The sequence below is a fragment of the Talpa occidentalis genome, unplaced genomic scaffold (genome assembly GCF_014898055.3).
Source record: "Talpa occidentalis isolate TD23 unplaced genomic scaffold, MPIMG_talOcc4v2.1 talOcc4.4, whole genome shotgun sequence".
Lineage (NCBI taxonomy): Eukaryota > Metazoa > Chordata > Mammalia > Eulipotyphla > Talpidae > Talpa > Talpa occidentalis.
Window position 1 is genome coordinate 57,456,991 of NW_023604295.1, and position 18,129 is coordinate 57,475,119.

Sequence of the window (18,129 nt, forward strand, 5' to 3'; positions counted from 1 at the left end):
CCAACTCCTTCTCCACCCATATTCTCACATCCCTGCAGAAGACCCTCATAACCAGGCCTGAGCCACCCCCTTGATCTTCGCCCCTTTTCAGCAGGAAGTAACCAAAGAAAGAACCATCGCCCCTTTTCCTATCAACAAAAGGCTGGTATGAAAGGTCCATGCAGCAGGCCAGAATGCAAAAGCCTACCCAGAAGCCCACCTGGGGGGCAGGAATGAGGATACCTGCCTGGAGGACTCAGACAATGAGCCTCCCCCCTCCCCCTACGAGTCTCATCTCAGACAAAGAACCTCTACCTGCCCTACAAACTTTTCCTGCCATACAAGCCCAACTACCCACCTGACCTCTCCTCGCCCTATAAAACCCTGCTTCCCCCTAACAACGTGCTCGACTCCACTGACCCCCGCCTTGGGTCTGTGAGGTCCGCCCGGGGCGCAATAAACTTTCCCTCCCTTTGAGAAATGTAGCCTGGCTCTCCTTTTCTTTACCGCGCCGAACCTTTCAAAAATGAAGCTATAATTTCTTGATATAACGTGTGCATGTGTGTGTGTACATGTGTGTGTGTAACTGTTACAGGGCAACTCCGATATAAAACGGGTTGCCTGACTGTGGGTCCTCACCTACGCGATTAAAGGGGACTTAAACTGCAGACACACATTAAGATTAACAAAGGTTTATTTACAAGGGAATTGTACAACTCAGGGAGAAAAGAGGGAGATAAAGTCTTAAATGCATCCTAACCATTCTGCCGACCTAGAATCCCAAATGACCCACTGAGACCAAAACAAGCTGGCTAAGAGCATGAGCCAAGTGCCCGATACCCCACTAACATGGCTGGTTTTATTTACGAACAGAGAAAATGGCTGCTACTCTGCCCTTAGGTCGTCGCAACTTCCCTTTGGGGATCATGGGATTTGTAGTCCCCAGTGTCTTGATGGAGTGGGGTGGCATCCACAAAGCCTGTATGGAGTTTGCTCAGGACATCCTTTCCCCCTAACATAACCATACGCCACAGATTTTTTAATTTGTATCAGTGTAGTCACCAGTAGGGTAGAGCAGACAGAGAAGAGTCCTTGAGCCCTCAGTGACTTTTTCAGGCTCTTAATGATCTTTCTATGTCATTTGTAGTGAGGCAACCAGGGGCAGAGTAGGCAGGGGGTTGGGGGACTATAAGACTGGCAGGCCTCCCAGTCCCTGGAAAATCTGTATACTTTTCTCTTCAGGTCCTCTCTGGTGTCCTCGTGGTCCTGCCTCTCTGTAGTCATTGGTTCTCTCACAGCCCTTTCGCCATAGCTGTTTTCTGAGTGATGCCACCTTTATAGTCCCAGCCTCCATGCTCAGGTGTACACACTTACACATGCCTACAGCATACTCCAAGTGTCCACAATCAGGCATGCGTACCCCAAGCCCACTTTCCCAAGTGCCTCCTGCATCAGCACAATCAAGGCTACATAAAAACTTGACCATTTCACTTACCCCAGATCATCCCTTTCAGTTGCAAAAGTAATATAGAAGGCATGTCACATGCTGTGACATGTATTTTACTTAATCTACATTTATTTAGAAATGAATATGAGAAATATATTTAGTTACAATGTTCTTTTAAGTCACTGCTTTCTTACATGCTGAAAAATATCTTTATACAGTTTATAATTCTTTTTAAATTTATTTGAAATGTAAGCCAAATAATTTTCCCTTTTGCATTCCTCTCTTAGTAAATGAAGCTACTGTTATTATGAGTAAAGGAGACATACATGGTTGGAGGAGCTATGGAGAGACCAACACATTTGTAAACAAACAAAATGTGAAAACAGGAAACAATGTTTTAATTATTGGTATTTAAAGTAAAAAAGAAACAAAATTAATTCCTAAACCACATGTTTTTCCTGTTTTAATGAAATGAAAAATCTTAACCATCTGAATTTAGGGGTTTAGAATAAAGTATGTTTATAACAACAGCATTCTTGACAGTTACAATCACGGTACCTAAATGATCATTTAGCTAGAAAGAAGTGAGAACAATTAAGAAACATTAATTAGCTAGAGAAAGAAAGGAATATATATTTTAAAGACACAAAATACCACATCTGAGAATACCAGTGTATAAATTGTGTTCAATACTATCAATTGGCAGAAAATTACAAAGTGTGATAATCCAGAGCAATTTTCAATAGCATCTATGGAAGGATTGAAGTTAAATAGAAATAAAGGATACTTGTTTAATCTAGGATCTGTGGAAAGAAGGGTCCTAGCCCAGCAACTTTTTTCTTTTAGGATTAGATAGATGTGAGAGGCATCTCAAGATGGTGGCAGATGTCTTAACTCCTCCCTCGGATATACACCTTTTTATGGAAAACTTTTCCCTACATTGGGCTATGAAAACAAGCTGACAGCTCCACCATAACAAGGAACAAAAGGAACACATCAATAACTCAATAAAAAATCGGTTAAAACATACACAGAGGAATTGAATAGATATTTGTCTAAAGAAGCTGTACAAGAGCAACATGCACATGAAAATATGTTCAGCACCACTAGTAACAGGAAAATGCGAATCAAAACCACAATGAGCTGTTATGTCATCCCTATGAATGACTATTATCAAAAAGATAAATAACAAGTGTTGGAGAAGATATGGAGAAAAAGTGAATCCTTGTGAACTGTGGGCAAGAGTGTAAATTGACGCCATCTCTATGGATAACAATATGGAGGAGTCTCAAAATCTACAAATTGAAGTACCAAATGATATAGCGATTTTACCTTGGGTAGTTACAGAGGAACAAAAGAGATGAATTTAAATATATATATATATATATGTTTATTGGATATACATAGGTTCATTGTAGTATTATTTTTTTTTAAAGATTTATTTATTGCATACAAGAATTCAGCTACAGGCCAGAAGTGTGGGGGGTGAGAGGATTCAACAGAGACAGAGTGGGGAACAGAACAGGCAGACTGACGGAAATACTCTGCTGAGGGGAGCAGCGGGCTAGATAGGAGAGGTCTACTGCATCATGTGCGTAGCTCCCTGACTGGCCAGGGATCGAACTCATGCTGCAGAGGCTGTGGATAGCTTCACAGTGCTGTGCTTAACCCCTTGCACCACCAGGAAGGCCCCATTGTGATATTATTTACATTACAGAAGATGTGGAAACACCTACATGTCCATCTATAGATGAATGGATAAAGAAAATGCAGAGTGCATGTGCACACACACACACATACACACACAGAGAGGAACACTACTCAGTCATGAAAAAGAATGAAATTCTTGCCATTTGTGATAACTAGATTGAAATTTGAGGGTATTACACTAAGTGAAATAATCCAGACACACGTGGAATCTTTAACAGAAAACAGATTGTTGGTTACCAGAGAAGTGGAGTGTTGGTGTGTTGGGTGTGTGTGTGTGTGTGTGTGAGAGAGAGAGAGAGAGATTGAGAGAGAGAGAGGATGGATGAAGGAAATCAAGAAGTACAAATTTCCGGTTACAAAACAAATCACAGATGTAATATACAGCTTGCAAACTAATCAGTAGCATGATGTTGCAAATTTGAAAGTCACTAAGATGGGAAATAGACGTATTGTGATGATCGTTTTGCAATGTATACAAAATCTTATCTGACCATTATGTTGTACGCCTAAAACTAAAATAATGTTGATATCCATCATACTTTAAAAATATGCTAGCCGGATGTGGACTTTTCTAAAGGCATAAGGATGGAGTCACAGAGAGAGTGATTGAAAAACGCAGGGATAGAATGGCAGATACAATAAGGTTTGTGAGATGGAGAGCTATGCAGAGTAAAGGTGACTCAGACAAAATATCAGTCATTTATACAGAAACATACTAAACAAAAAGGTGCGAAGCATATTTTAGCAGTTCCCACGGTCTCCTTCTTTACTCTCCTGGCAAAGTTAGTAGGGACTATTTGACCAGCATTATCAACTACTTGCTTTTCCATCCATTTAGTGTTTGATCTGCAATGCCTACAGAACTAAGAATAAAAGGAAAACTAAGAAATTAGGCAAGTTTTGGTTGGCATTCAGGTGTTAGCCCTAATATACTCTCTAAGAGGTTTATACTTCATCCTACAAGCTTGGTGACTAATGCTCTTTTTTGATAGCCAGCAAGAAGCTTTAGACCTGTTTGGCTGCTGTCCTGGTGTAAGAGTTTGGCAGCCCTAGGGAGATGAAATTCTTCAGTCTTGGATCCGCCCAGAGTAAAGAAGCAACACTCTCCCAGCCACTACCCTGTTGCTATGAAACAAAAGACGAGGAAGGTAAGCGAAGCCGGAAATCCCGCCTTTTAGACCAGTCGGCTTTGGCTCTCGCTCCCAAAGCTCACGCCCACTCCCCACTCCTCATTGGTCATTTCCCCCAGTGCCTCGTAGCCTCTCTTCCATTTCCTTTCCCTTTCCCACTTTGGTTCTCCGGTGAGTCGAACGCCCCTGTTTCCCTCTGAGTCCCTTTACATTCGGGACGTGTGGCGAGCGGGCCTTCCTCAGGGGCCATTGTGTACCGTGGAAGACGTGGACCGGGCGGTAGTGCGAGGAGGACGGGCGCCTCCCGCCCATTGGTGCCTTCCGCTGCCAGTCAGTGCGCGGGCGCGCAGGATTGGCCTAGCTGCGCGCGGCCCCGCCCCGGCCCCGCCCCGCGCCTGTGTCTCTGAGTGTGTATTACCCAGGGGTGGGGTGTCCAGCGAGTGGTCTCCTCCTCCAGCTAGTGCCGCTGCGGCGTCCCGCGGCCTCCCCGAGAGTCGGGCGGGAGGGGAGAGCGGGTGTGGATTGTCCTGACGGTAATTGTTGCGTTTCCCTGTCTCGGTGGTCTGTGCTGTGGGTCGCTCCTTCTTCGGGAGCGCGCTTTTGCCGCCTTTCCACACTCCCTGCCCGGGCTGCCCGCGCCCCCGGGGCTCGTGGCTGTGGAGTAGGACCCCGCGCACACGCGTGTCCCCGGGCAGCTGCGGCCCCGGGAGGCCAGGAGGGTCGGGGGCGCAGGGGAGTCTCGACTCTTTATTTTATTATTATTTTTTTTTCCCTGCACGGGGGTCCGGGGTCAGCCAGGCGCGGGCCACGAAGGAAGAAGGGACAGCCCCGGCTTCCAGCTGCTGTCGCTGCCTCCGTCACATTTTGAAGAGGGGCATTTAAAGACCGGAACCAGGCAGGGCCGGGGGAGGAGAAAGAAAGAGTAAAGGGACACGGGTCGCTAGGATTGCAGATTCAAGGAGGTTCGTCCACTGGGGAGCCGAGTGCTGAGCGCCAGGGACGGACTGGGCTGCGATTGCTGGAGGCGCAAGGGGGATACTTTGTCCTTACTCTGTCCACCTTCCCCCACCCCCATCTGAGAGGTCCGAGAGTGGCTGGGGAGGGGCCTAAGCCAGGAGGGGGTACAGACGTCCCGTCACAAGCTGTGGACACCCCCGCCCCCCTCTGCCACCTACTACCTTCTTGGGTGAAAGGCAAGGCCAGGAGTAAAAGAAGTGAACGCTCTGCTCTCGGTGCCTGCTCTTGTCAGTTTCACCCTCTCTTTAAAATGGGTTGTTTGTTGATTTATTTAGTTCTTAACTTGAGATAACTCCTCAACGCGTTGTCTTGAAAACTGGGCATTCGCATGTCCCTGTACATGTGTTTCTGTTTGGTAGTTTGGGCGTAGAAACCCAAGTCCTAAGCCTTTGTTGACAACAGTCCTGTCCCTTATGCTCGTGTAGAGTAATACTTACGTTTATATAACTTTGCGAAATGTGAGTGAAAATGTGGTTTTTGAGTAAGACTCTCAAAACGTTTTCTAGGTACTTCAGTTCTAGTATTTTGAATTGGGGTTAAGGCAGATAGGGGGGGAATATTGTGTTCTTATCTAGTTGGAGGAAACCCTTGTAAGTTGACTTTGTTGTTGTTGTGAGTTTGGTATTATTCAAGCTTTAGATACTTGGAACTGAGGAGCATACATCTTTAACTCCTAATATTTCAAAAGCAGATCTAGAGTCCGCTTATGAACCTACTGTGTGTAAAGATTGAGAGTGCAAATCACTTGCTGTTGCAAAGTTGAATCTGGGACCCTTAGCTTTTTTTTTCTCACTGGTAGAGGAGGATGTAGTGGGTACAAGTTAACCTGTTTAGTTTTCTGTTGGGGAATAATTTTCATGACCAACTAACTTTTCTTTCTTTTTTTAATCTGCCTTTCAAAGAACTAAGGTTCCAAATGGCAAATTCTATGAATGGCAGAAATCCTGGTGGTCGAGGAGGAAACCCCCGAAAAGGGCGAATTTTGGGTATTATTGATGCAATTCAGGATGCAGTTGGACCCCCTAAGCAAGCAGCAGCAGATCGCAGGACTGTAGAGAAAACTTGGAAACTGATGGACAAAGTGGTAAGTTTTGTCTGACTATGCCTATTGGTAGCCCTATTCATCCAGATATATCATCCAGATTTACTTATGCTATTAATTAATAATAATTATAGTTATGGCAACATTTTTTGAATTGCATATCTATTTTTCTTACATGCACTCTGTTTTGAAATGGTGGATTAACAGCAAGATTTTTTAAAAAATTTAGAAAAAAATTTTTAATTTTTAAAAAATTAAAAAAAAATTTGTTCTGCTCTTTAAATTCAAAGTTCCTCTATATGACTCAGATATGCAAAGTTTCTACTGTTGACTGCTCTTTGTTGGTACATGGCCATAGAATAGTTTGGAAATGTTTGTCCTTTTTATATCAAGTGTCTTGCTATTAGTAGCAAAAGAGTGCTTGCTAACAAGTAATCTGAGAAAAAGTCTGTTGGACCACCAACACAATTGCAGTGTATGATGCTGAAAATATTTACAGGGGAAAGAACAAGTTCTGTCCTTAAGTGAGAAAGCAGTAGTTGAAAGAGTTCCATTTTCATCTTTGAGACTTCATCTTCATTAAGAAACTTTTTGTTGTTAATGGTAGAGTTACAGTTTCTTTGATCTTCTGTTCCATTTTGAAACAGGAAACCTTTTCGATTGCACATTGTTTATTATGAAAGGAAAATTTATGATGGAGGTAGTGGAGCTGAGAGTATCAGAAACCTTTGTGGTTTCTGCATGTTGCTTTCATATGAACTGCAACTTCACAATTAGAAATCAAGCTGACTGAACAGAGAAGTCTGGGCAACCAGAATCTATTCCCAGGGTCTACTGAGGAAACCTATCTTACTAAGGAGAACTATGAAATTAGTATCATGGTGACATATGTAGTTAATGTGTGGTTTCCCCCTAGGGAAATGTTTGTAGCATATTATGGTTTTATTTCCTAGATATTTAGGGCTAATGAAGCTTTATTGATGCAGGGATCTCGACATCTTTATAACTGCAGGATTGGAGATTTAAGAAAATTTCCTTATGTAGGGATATGTTAAAAAAAAAAATCCATGAAATAATTTGGTAGTAGTTATCTTTACTTTACTTTACTTTGTAACTATGTGCAAATATTTGCCACAAAAAGTCACCCTCAGTGGTAATAGCAATGTAGGAAGGTGATAAGATTTATTTTCTTTTCACTTGTAATATGGAAAGTATAGAGAGATAGGTGAACTACTGTCATCCTCTGGTTGATGGTCTGGGGAAAGGCCTGCTACATGCAGAGACAGAATATATTTGCCAGGTAAATATCCTTACTTTTTGGCTTCAGTGTGACCTATTTAAGCTTCTGCCAGTTCATTCAAATTGTTATATTAAAGTACTCCAGACAAAATGATCTCATAGTGTCAGAAGATTGCAACTTGCTGCTTGAGGTCAGGTTTTGATTTTAGCATTGGATACTTAGGAATGAGGAATATGCAGTTAGGAAAATAGTAGCTATGTGGCAGACACAGTACAAGCTATCTTTGCTTTCTGAAGAGTATGTTCTTGAAGGTCACTCTCATTGCCTTAGTCATTAGTTGGGTGTAAAAGAAGCAATTGAAAGTTTTTCTCTGAGTTCTTTGTTATATGTATGGGCCACACATAGGCCAGATTCTACCTGGAACTGTTCTTTCCTCCCCAGCCCCTTTCTTGAGTAGTCAGAATTTGTACATTTGTGAGTGAATGTTAGAATATCAAATGAAAAAGATTTATATAGGGAAGTGGTGAGCCATAGTTAATAAAATGTCATTCTTTTAGAAACATTAAAATATGTGTGCATAATTTTGGTCTGTAACAGATTATTAACATAAGTTTTATCTACTTTTAATTATTTCGCCATGGGTTATGGTAAAATAAATGGTTATTGGTAAGTACATTTCTGCCATTGCTTATTTTATTAACTCTTTTGTGTGTTTGGGCTTAGCTTCTCCAGTGGAGAAACTTGACTCACAAGGATATCTATTATCTATCGTCTCTACTTAGTGGAATTTGGGTGCAGGTATTGGCACGGGCACGTTATAGGGCTTTCCTTATTTGTCTTCATTATTTGTCAAGGATGAAAATTGTGTTCATTTATGAATTTATCTGTGATCTGAGGAAGGACATCACATAAAACATTATAAAAGAGTTCAGTATGTTTATTACTGTTCTCACAATAATAAAAAGACACTGCTAATTACTAATTGTAAGTATATTTTATTTAATTCTGTAATGCAGAAACATCCCCCACATCTGTTTATCTTTTCTTCTTTGTCAGTGGTTAAGGAAGTGGTTCATAATATCAACATTGTCCTGGTGATTACATCAGGACTTTTATTATTAGTCCGAAAGTTAATCCCTTGACACATTACCTAACTGTTTTGTAAAATAACTGCAACAAAATGAGTTTAGCTTGTGAATAACAGAAAATAGTGACTTTCAAGTTTAACTGGTAGTTATACAAAGGACAGGGTTAAATGTTCAGTTACCTTTTTCCTTTATGAACTGTCTTCAACACAGTAGATATTAGAAATAAAAATAAGCTTCAATTTCAGAGTGTCTCAGCTACCTATAAGTAAAATAACTTACTTTACAGAGAATAAGATGTACTTTTGAGACCATAGAAGGAATATCTAGTAGCCTCCCTATTCCTTCACCTCTAGAATTTAAAACACTCAACTCAGATTCCAGTTTCAAGGAATGGGCTTTTAATACAAGGTCACTCAGAGTAGGAGAGAGTAAGTAATTGCTCAGTTGCATTCTTTGTCAGATGTAAAGTATTTTGTAACAGTACATCAACAGCAGAGTTAGCATAGTGCATTTGTTGAGAAAGAGAATAGTAGCATATCCCAAAACATCCCATTAAGACATATTTTCTGGCTCTTATGTCTGTGTAAGTCAATAGCTGACCTAAATCTTTTCAAGCCAGTGGTGGCCTGTTTGATGCAGTGTCAGAACTGTTCCCCATGAATGTACAGCTTGATTCAAATATACCTGAAATGTGGAGTCTATTACAGAGATGAGGTTTCTTAATAAATTTTATTGAGGACCTGCTATGTTCTTGCTAAGTACATATTAACTGGGGATGCAAAGCTACACATGGTATAACTGTGCTCTTGAACTGTTAAGGAACTCAGAGAACAGCGTCTGAGCCAGGCATGCACATGGCTAATTGCCCTGTAATATGGAAAGGACTTAATACTGACTCACACAAAGTACAGGGAAAATACAGGGGCAGGGAAGTAGACAGCATACACTTTGTTTTACTGGCCACTGTCAGACAGTTGTGTGTCTCAATCCTGTTGGCCAATCCCTTTAGGAACAGTATTATTGTGCTCTGGTTGGAAATGCTGAGGTGATAGTAAGGAAATGATTGCTAATCAGTATGGTAGGAATGATAATTTATTAATGTGAGGTTCCTGAGCATGGTTTTCACAAGCATCTTAGCCAGGTGATGGAAAATAGAAGAAACAATTTCCCTTCTAATAGATACTAAATGTACTTAGCATACATGGATGTTCAGGAAATTAAAAATAATTAACTGATGCTAAAGAATGGAGCAAGTTGAGTACCTGCCTATGTTTTTGTCTTGCTGTCCTTGTCATTTATTTGAAATTACATTACTGAAAGAGTTTTAAAAGCATTTAAAAAGTGATGATGTCAAACAGCCCTTTCCTGTCTTTTCCCCTCAGTGCATTTAGTACGTTTGTGAAATTAGAAATATAATTCATTTTCTACCTTTATAATATCCCTGTGACCATCATGTTTTTTCAAGTTTGTCTATTAAAAATGCTTGAATTATATGCAGATATTTAAGGTAATATAAGTAAGTATTCTTTCCTAAGTGAATTTCTCACATCTCTGAATTCCTCATGTCTCTAGAGTGAAAACTTAGGATTCGTATGCCTATTGTTTGTGTTTGTTGCTTTTCAGACTATCACGTTCCTTGCGTTTTTGCAACAGGAAATATTTGTTTGAATTTTTCTTCACATATTTCCTCTTCCTCATTCAAAGTTTCTCCATATTAGCAGAAACTTGGCTACTAGTGGACTTGGATAGGGAATGATAATTTTGTTTAGTACTGAGTTAGACTTTGAATTTATGCTGAGGTAAATGTAGTGATCCCAAAGTTTGCTACTTGTCACTTCTCAGAAAAGTTTTTGATAAAAAGATTTAAAGGAGTGTTACCAAGAGTTACTCTGGCTTATCCTTTTGATATAAGGCATACATTTAACTGAAACCTTTATCAGTTAGTAATCTTTAACTCAGAGCATTTTTACTATTCGATTATTGTTTATTCTCAGTTGTATTTTTTTTTTCCTAAATAACTGGGTTTACACTACTGTATGTGATTCAGAGCTGTAGGTTCACACCTCTTCAGATGATGTTAAAACCACACCACACACAACCACCGAGGCACCCATCGTCCTCTACCATCGACAACTTCCTTTCTTTCAAAGTTGGTTTATGCAGCGTCTGTTGATTTCATCACCTATTTTTCAAATCCTAACTATGGAAAGATAGACTTTAATGATCATGCCATATGGTAGAATGTAGTAAGTTCTATATAGTATGAATGGATTGTGTAACATAGTATAGGTTGGAAGTGAATGTTCCTTGCTAGGGATGAAAAGTTGGTATATAATACAGCATGGTGGAGCTGCCATCCTGCTGTTCTTTGGAGGGTGTTTGGATTCCAGTGAGATGGAGGACAAATCAGGTCAAGTGAATGCTAGGTAAAGGAAAACCGTTGCGTAAAATAAGGTAAGTTAGAGAAATATAATAAGGCTTTGATTACGCTGTCATGGAACCTGGACTTTATTTATCAGATAGAGAATCACTGAAATCCTTTGAGTAGAGTGAGAAAAAGTCAACACTATACTGTGATAGATTACTCTAGTGACACTAAAGCATGCATTAAAAGAAAAGAAACTTCAAGTTGGGACTAATGATCAAGAGGAATTAAAACAGATTAGGGAAGAAATAATAAAGAACTGAGCTCGAGAACTGACAGTAGGTATAGCAACTGTTTGTTAAAATGTGGGAGGCATTTTGAAGGAAAATATGCAGGTTTTGATGTCCCTTCAGAGACAGAGAATGAAAGGGAAGTGAAGTGAAAGTGACTCTTGAGGTTTTCAGCCTAGTTGACTCTGAGGGCAGTGATGCCCTTAATGAGATAAGAAACATAGGAAGGAAAAGAGGAAGCTTGACCATTGATGCATGATAAGCTTGTTTTTGGCAATGTTGAGTTTGACATGCCAGAGTGAAATCCATTTTGAAGATAGAAAATTGAATATGCAGTTCAAGAGAGACATTGCAAGTAGAGACATAAGTTTGGTAGCTATGCCCATAAAGATAGCATTTCAAGTTACGGAGTAGTAAAAAGATATAAAAACCAGTGTCCATGATGAGAATCAGAAAAAAACAGATATTGGAATTTTTGGTGTTGGGTAATGTAACTATGATTAGATGATGGTGAAGAAAAAGTAATCCTGTAAAGAACAGTGATGGAGAAGTAGGAAAAGAGGTGGAGTGTATTCTTTTACCCCACAGAGGCAGCTTCAAGAAGGGTAGTTTCAGGTTCTGAGAAAACTAAGTTCAAGCTCAAGTAGAGAAAAACCAAGCAGGATGAAAATTTAAGTTCCTGAATTTCCTGAGTAGAAGTTATTGTTGACCTTTCAGAGTGCTTTCATAAATGTAATGGGGCTAGATTAAAAAGAGTATGTGGATTATTTTGAAATTGTTCTAGAATTATGTGACAGCTAGTGAAAAGGAAGAAAGTTCTAATAGATAGCTTGAGGGTTTTATCAGAGCATAACTTGTGTGTGTGTGTGAGTGCTGTAGGAGCACTTCATCAATTGAGTGGAGGAGGGTGGGGAGGGAGGGACTGAAGATAGAAGGAGGAGATTATTGATACTGTATAAACTTGGCTTACAATGAGGGAGGAAAAGGCTAAGAACAAATAGATGAATCAGTCTCCATAGATAACAGTATCCAATCAAGAGGGAAGTAAAGAAATATACAGAGAAGTTCTCAGGGAAATTTGTGAACTTAATGTTGAGTAGTTAGGAAGTGATTTAAGGCATAGTATTTGTAATGTTTAAACCATATTTTAAAATTGTGTAGAACACATAAAATACATTTTAATTACTTTTCTAGCAAGTTAGTGTGTAAATAAGTAAAAGTTGAAGTGAAAATCAGTTCTCATCCTTTATACTAAGATCATCTTAAAACATGTTTTGACTTAAGTGGTGCCACGGTGCTATTTTATCTATTCTTCTTGGGTATATATTCAAGGTTTTCTTTTTTAAAGGTATTTTTAAGTTTCGGGGTTTCTCCTAGTAAAGAAAGAAGCATTTTAAAATCTATCCAACAAAATTTTAGCACTTTGACATATTGATATTTAAATATCTTTAAGTTCGTGCAAACTGTCTTCCAATCACAATGCAAAAGTAGTTATTACATTATATGTTCTAGTTGTTAAAAAGATGGCACATAAGCTGAGTACTGAAGTGCTGAGGTACTGATTCCACATGAGGAGTGCTGATCTGGACTTAACTATTTCCTACACAAAACTTTCCAGACTTTATAAGGGTTTAAGGTAGTATGAAGAACTTTATGAGCTAAGAGAAGTCATAATTATTCCCCCCCAAAAGAGGCAGTACCATTTGTCTGATTAATTTAATCTCAACATGAATATCTCAATTGTAAAATTACCTGTTATTTTTTCCCTCTCCTCCTATTACTCCTCCCCTTCATCAAATATTTATTGTGCATAAAATATTCTGTACAAGGTGATGGGACAGATAGATGAGCTAGTTATCATTCCACCCTCAATTATTTAATGGTGCTTCTTATATCAGTCTTCTAAAGGAACTTGCATTAAAAACCATAGAGGACTTGGTAGTACCCCACCTAAATTCTCCTATGACTAGTGTAGTATACTAGTATAGTATACTAGATTCATAACTGATTTTATATGCTAACCTTATGGTTTTGCCCAAGCATTCTGTGTAGCAGTCTTTTTATGTTTTATTTAATATAAAATTATAGAATATATGATATTTTATATATTTATATATTGTGTGATTTTTATATTTCTTATATTTTGTACCGTATATGTTTTTTGCTTTTATAAACTTAGTGATGACTTGCTAAAGTGGAAAGAACCAGAAAAACTCCCAGATGCTTTTTATAATGACATATGTTTATGTAATTGCAATGAGGAACCTCATAACATTTAAATGAGGAAAAAGGAGAAGGGATTCTTTTAGGTTTTCCTTATATCTTTAAGGAAATGGTTATTTTCCACCTTGCATGTACATTACTTGATTTAATATATCTGAATGTCCCACGAAGTAAGGTATGTTTTGTAAGGACGGTCTCTGGTAATATAGGCACAATTGCTTACTGTTGATATTTCTGTTTGTTTCAGTAGAATTTTTTTCATATTTTTCAGGGGCTGGTTTGAACCTTGTTTGCACAAAGTATGTTAGCTCACTTAATACCTCTTTATTACCTTTTGGCTAGAAATTCTATTAAAACACAGTCAGGATACTATTTCAATGCAACTATAATTTTTATAGTACTAGCAAATACCGTGTTTATATTTGTGCCTTTGCTTTGATATGGTCTGATATATATTTTATGTATATGATAGGTATATATTAATCATATATTTTTATGTATGTGAAACAATGCAGGTTTATATGGAGAGGTCTGCTTAAAATGTTTAAATATATGTAAACAAATACAACTGGCAATTGTTTATTGTTGAGAGAGTGATTGACTATCTCCATAGACTTAGTATCTCCAGCCCAGGCTTCTGAGCAGTAGACTCAGCTGGGTTCTATTTCTGTGTTTTAGTATTAACATGTCAAAAGGAGGGAGTTGGTCATGTTGATCTTCAATGTCCTCTCATCCCTTGAGTCAGTGACTTTATCAAAATTTTCAGCCTCATTCCAATATTAAATGCTTTGTCTAATAGTTAACAAGTGAAGAGTAACATTGCTTGTGAACCAGTCTTTTTATGTACCAGTCGGTGCCCTAAAAAGTTCATCATTATATAATGTGACTACAGAGTTTTTTTCTTTATGAGAGCTCTTCTGTGAGCTTTCTAGGGAGCAACTTAGTTATTTCTAGAAGAGGTCTAAGTCATTTGAATCTGAACTTGAACTTTGTGGTAAGCTTGATTTTTCTCCTTAATATAATGTTTTTAGAAAAGCAATTTTTCTTTCTCTGACTTTTTGCAGATCCTTGCACATAGCAGGCACTCAATAAATATTTATTGAATTGAATTGAATTTGACCTGCTAAGAAGTCATAGTCCTGGTGTAGGGTTATTCATTTTCAGCAGGAGCTATCATAAATCACAGACTGTAATACTAATCCAGCTGATGAACTGCAAACTCAGAGTACAGCATTGTATGTTGCTCTTTTCCTAATGCAATTTCAGAAAACTATGTGGACTGCAAGGGCCTTGATGAACTGACTGTGGCCTATTTCAAATCTGCTGCACTCTCACCTAAGGGCTTCCTGTGCTCCCTACTCCTTTGCAATGACAGATTGGCTCTTCTCTTTGTATACCCCTTTGCCTGGAATATTCCTTTTGCAAGCATAGGTATGCATTTCTTGACACTCCCATGTAGATGTGAGTGAGCTGCTGCTTTTGGCTTCTAGCACTTTGTAAATATCTCCATTAGAGACTTAAATTTCCCTGTAATTCCTTTTTAAAGTCACCAGTCTTTTTCACTGGAAAACTCCTGGAGGACAGGTCTGTGATTTATTCCTTCCTGTGTTCCCTAGGGCCTGAAACAATGCCTGACTCAAATGTTTGTAAAATTAACAAATGGGTCCTGAATTTCATGTAGATTTGCAAGTGGAATAAAATAAAAATGTAAATGAGTTTAGCTAGGGATCATTAATTATATGCCTAATTCTAATTAAATTGTGATATAGTCAGAAAGCAGATCAGCCTAAGATCCAGAAGATACAGGCTTTTGTGTTGGATTAATGATTTTTTAATAGTCCCTTAATCTTTGTAGTGCTTAGTTTCTTTATCTGAAAATGAATGGATTGAACAGGATCTTTACTAAGATCCCTTAGAGCGAGAATTACATTGCTCCTAAGTTAATTATAGAGAACTAGGTCTCTTCTGCCAGCCACCTTGAGGGAGGAAGTATGTTCTTTCTAGTCATCTGTAATTTCCTTGGCACTAAACTCAGTACCTGGAATATATAGTTATGCTCAGTACCTGGAATATATAGTTATGCATACAGTTTTACCAAATAAAGCAATGAATTCTAAAGAGAATAACAGTTAAAGGAAATGAGAAAGAGGTCTGATGGAGAGTAGTAAACTAAAACTCTATAACACTTAAAATATCTATAAAAGAATAGTTACTTAGAATGTCTGCAAACGTGAAAATGTCTGAATACCTACAAGAAAATTTTTATCAGTTAAAAAATTCAGCAGTGGAGAAATTAAATTTGAAACTACCTATTCCCCTAACTATAGGTTAGTAATATATCAGTCTGTGACAGGTTGTACCAAGTTTTATGTAGCTGAAATTAAACTGTCTGCTGTAGAATGTTGGTGGTAGTAGTTTTGAAATTTGTGTATCTACTCATAATACTATGTCTTAGTGTTAAGAATTGAAAACAATCCTATTTCAGCCAAGATTTGTTCCGTGATTGGTATATTTGTGATTTAGTCACTTGTTAGGCTGGTTTAGCCTCTCTGATTATATGCAGGTGTCAGGCCTTATAGCTTTGTAAAGATATGGCATTATTTAATAAATTAGATACTATCTTCCCTTTCCAATTTTTTTAGTGGATATAAATAATATTCGTAGATTTAAACTATACCTATATTTTTGGCTTATGGAACTGAAACTAGAATAGTTCGATTGTGAAAATAAGGCAATAATATAATCATACTATGTATAAAAAGAATATATAAAGTATTATAGAGTCATTCAACCAATCCACCTGTTTATCCATTTCTTAGTTACGTAGTATGTGCTAGATAATTCGGTTTTAGGCACTTTATGCAAAGACGAAGAGGATAGGATAATGCCCTCAGTTAATGTGAAAAATCGGTTGTCTTCATTGAGGGGGTCATGCTTGAGAGTGAATCAGATTTTTTTCCCTCACAAAAATGTGACATGGTTATTTCTTAAAGAAAGCAAGTGAGATAGTATTTATTCATTTTTTTGTTTCCATGATTTATTGTGTTTGTGATTCTTGAAATTATTGTTCAACTGTTTCCTATTTGGCTTAAACACTTTTATGAGTACCTGGAATGGATCCATGTTTTATAGAACTCATAATTTATAAAATTTAGAGGGATACTTTTAAAGAAAAAATATATAAAAATAAAAAATTGGGTAGTCAGTGAATTTTTTCTTCTGGATAAGAAACAAGTTGTAAGAAATTATACATTTTTAAAACTTACAGGTTTAAACAAAGCAGAGAACTATTCCAGTGGTAATATAGTTTATAATTTGGTTCTCTTCCATTGCCCCTGCATATTTTCAGCCCTTGGTAGCACTGGACCCATTCAGATTATCAGATTTGAACTGGTTTTTTTTTTGCTCCCATGTTGATCTAGTCAGTACTATGCATAGTTTTTCCTGAAGCTGTTCTTATATCATGACTGCTGACTATAATTTTACAGTTTACAGAAATGACTGCTCATCTCACGTGTACCTTCCACTAAAGCCAAACTAAATGTATCTCTAACTCAAAGTACCATTAGCCAGCTTCCAGAAATGTATAAGGCAACCCTACTGCCTCCTGACAGGAGGTTAAGTTTATCCAAAAGAGAATCATACTGGAAAAATACAGTACCCATAACCAAGTTTGTTTGAAATTTCTTGCTTCTGAAATTTTTTCACAGAGAGCATACTAGGGCCCTAGGAGAGGGGCCAAATACTTAGGAGACCCTCAGGTTTATGCTTCTCTAGCTTCTGATTAGCTCATTTGTCAGCTGCTTTTTCTAAAGGTGCTATGACTTTAAATTGCATATTCTTGTGCAGTTCGTATGTTTAATTGGAGGGTTCCTTGTGCCCTTGTTTGTGGGATAAAAATGAGATAGGTTGATTTACTTTTGATTCATTACATGAACATGTAGAAGTGAATATAGTAGTTGGATTACTACTTTTGCTTGTTAGCAGAAGGTATTTTCAGTTCTGCAAGCAGTCCTGACCACCCCAGTGGCCAGGTGGCACCTGATGGAATGACTGAACCGTTATGTAACACATGTTTATGGGCCTGGGAGACAATCTGGGGAGGTGGAAAAGACTTGTTCTGACCTGACACCCATTTACTGCTTAATCACTTGGTTATTAAAATTGTACCTCTTTGTTTCATTCTCCTTCGGGTTCAGGAACAATAGACCAAAACATTAATTAAAAATCTATGAAAGAACTTTAGCTGGGAGTTCAATGTAGTAAAATATACCTAAATGTGAGACATTGGTTGCCAGCAGAAGAGGCCTATTTCCTCATTTTTATTTTAAAAGAGACTATTAGTGGTATACAGTAATTAGCACAATAGCTTTCTATTATGCTTGAAAAATGGCCATTGTACAAGAAAGGATGAAATCTGAAGAGTTTTTTATATAGAAAAAGCTGAATGGGAAGAGGAGAAAATGTATAATTCTGTATTAAATATAGCTACTTACCAATTCTTTGTAGATTGGAGGTAGTAATTTCAATATAAAACTTTTATTATGGAAATGAAATATTACATACTGGGATATATTTTTCATTTTTCTATGAGTTAT

General features: G+C 38.0%; 1 protein-coding gene across 8 annotated transcripts in view; it reads left to right on the forward strand.

Annotated features, from left to right (window-relative positions):
• The first annotated feature begins 4,382 nt into the window (after positions 1-4,382).
• CBLB (Cbl proto-oncogene B) overlaps positions 4,383-18,129 on the forward strand; it is a 200,051-nt gene continuing 186,304 nt past the window's right edge. For 3 of the 8 annotated variants that reach the window (XM_037525615.2, XM_037525616.2, XM_037525617.2), the window contains exons 1-2: positions 4,698-4,799; positions 6,186-6,367. In XM_037525615.2, coding sequence (XP_037381512.1) covers positions 6,200-6,367 — 168 coding nt within the window. In that variant the 5' untranslated portion in view covers positions 4,698-4,799; positions 6,186-6,199. The other 5 variants (XM_037525620.2, XM_037525618.2, XM_037525619.2 and 2 more) reach the window with 5 other exon arrangements.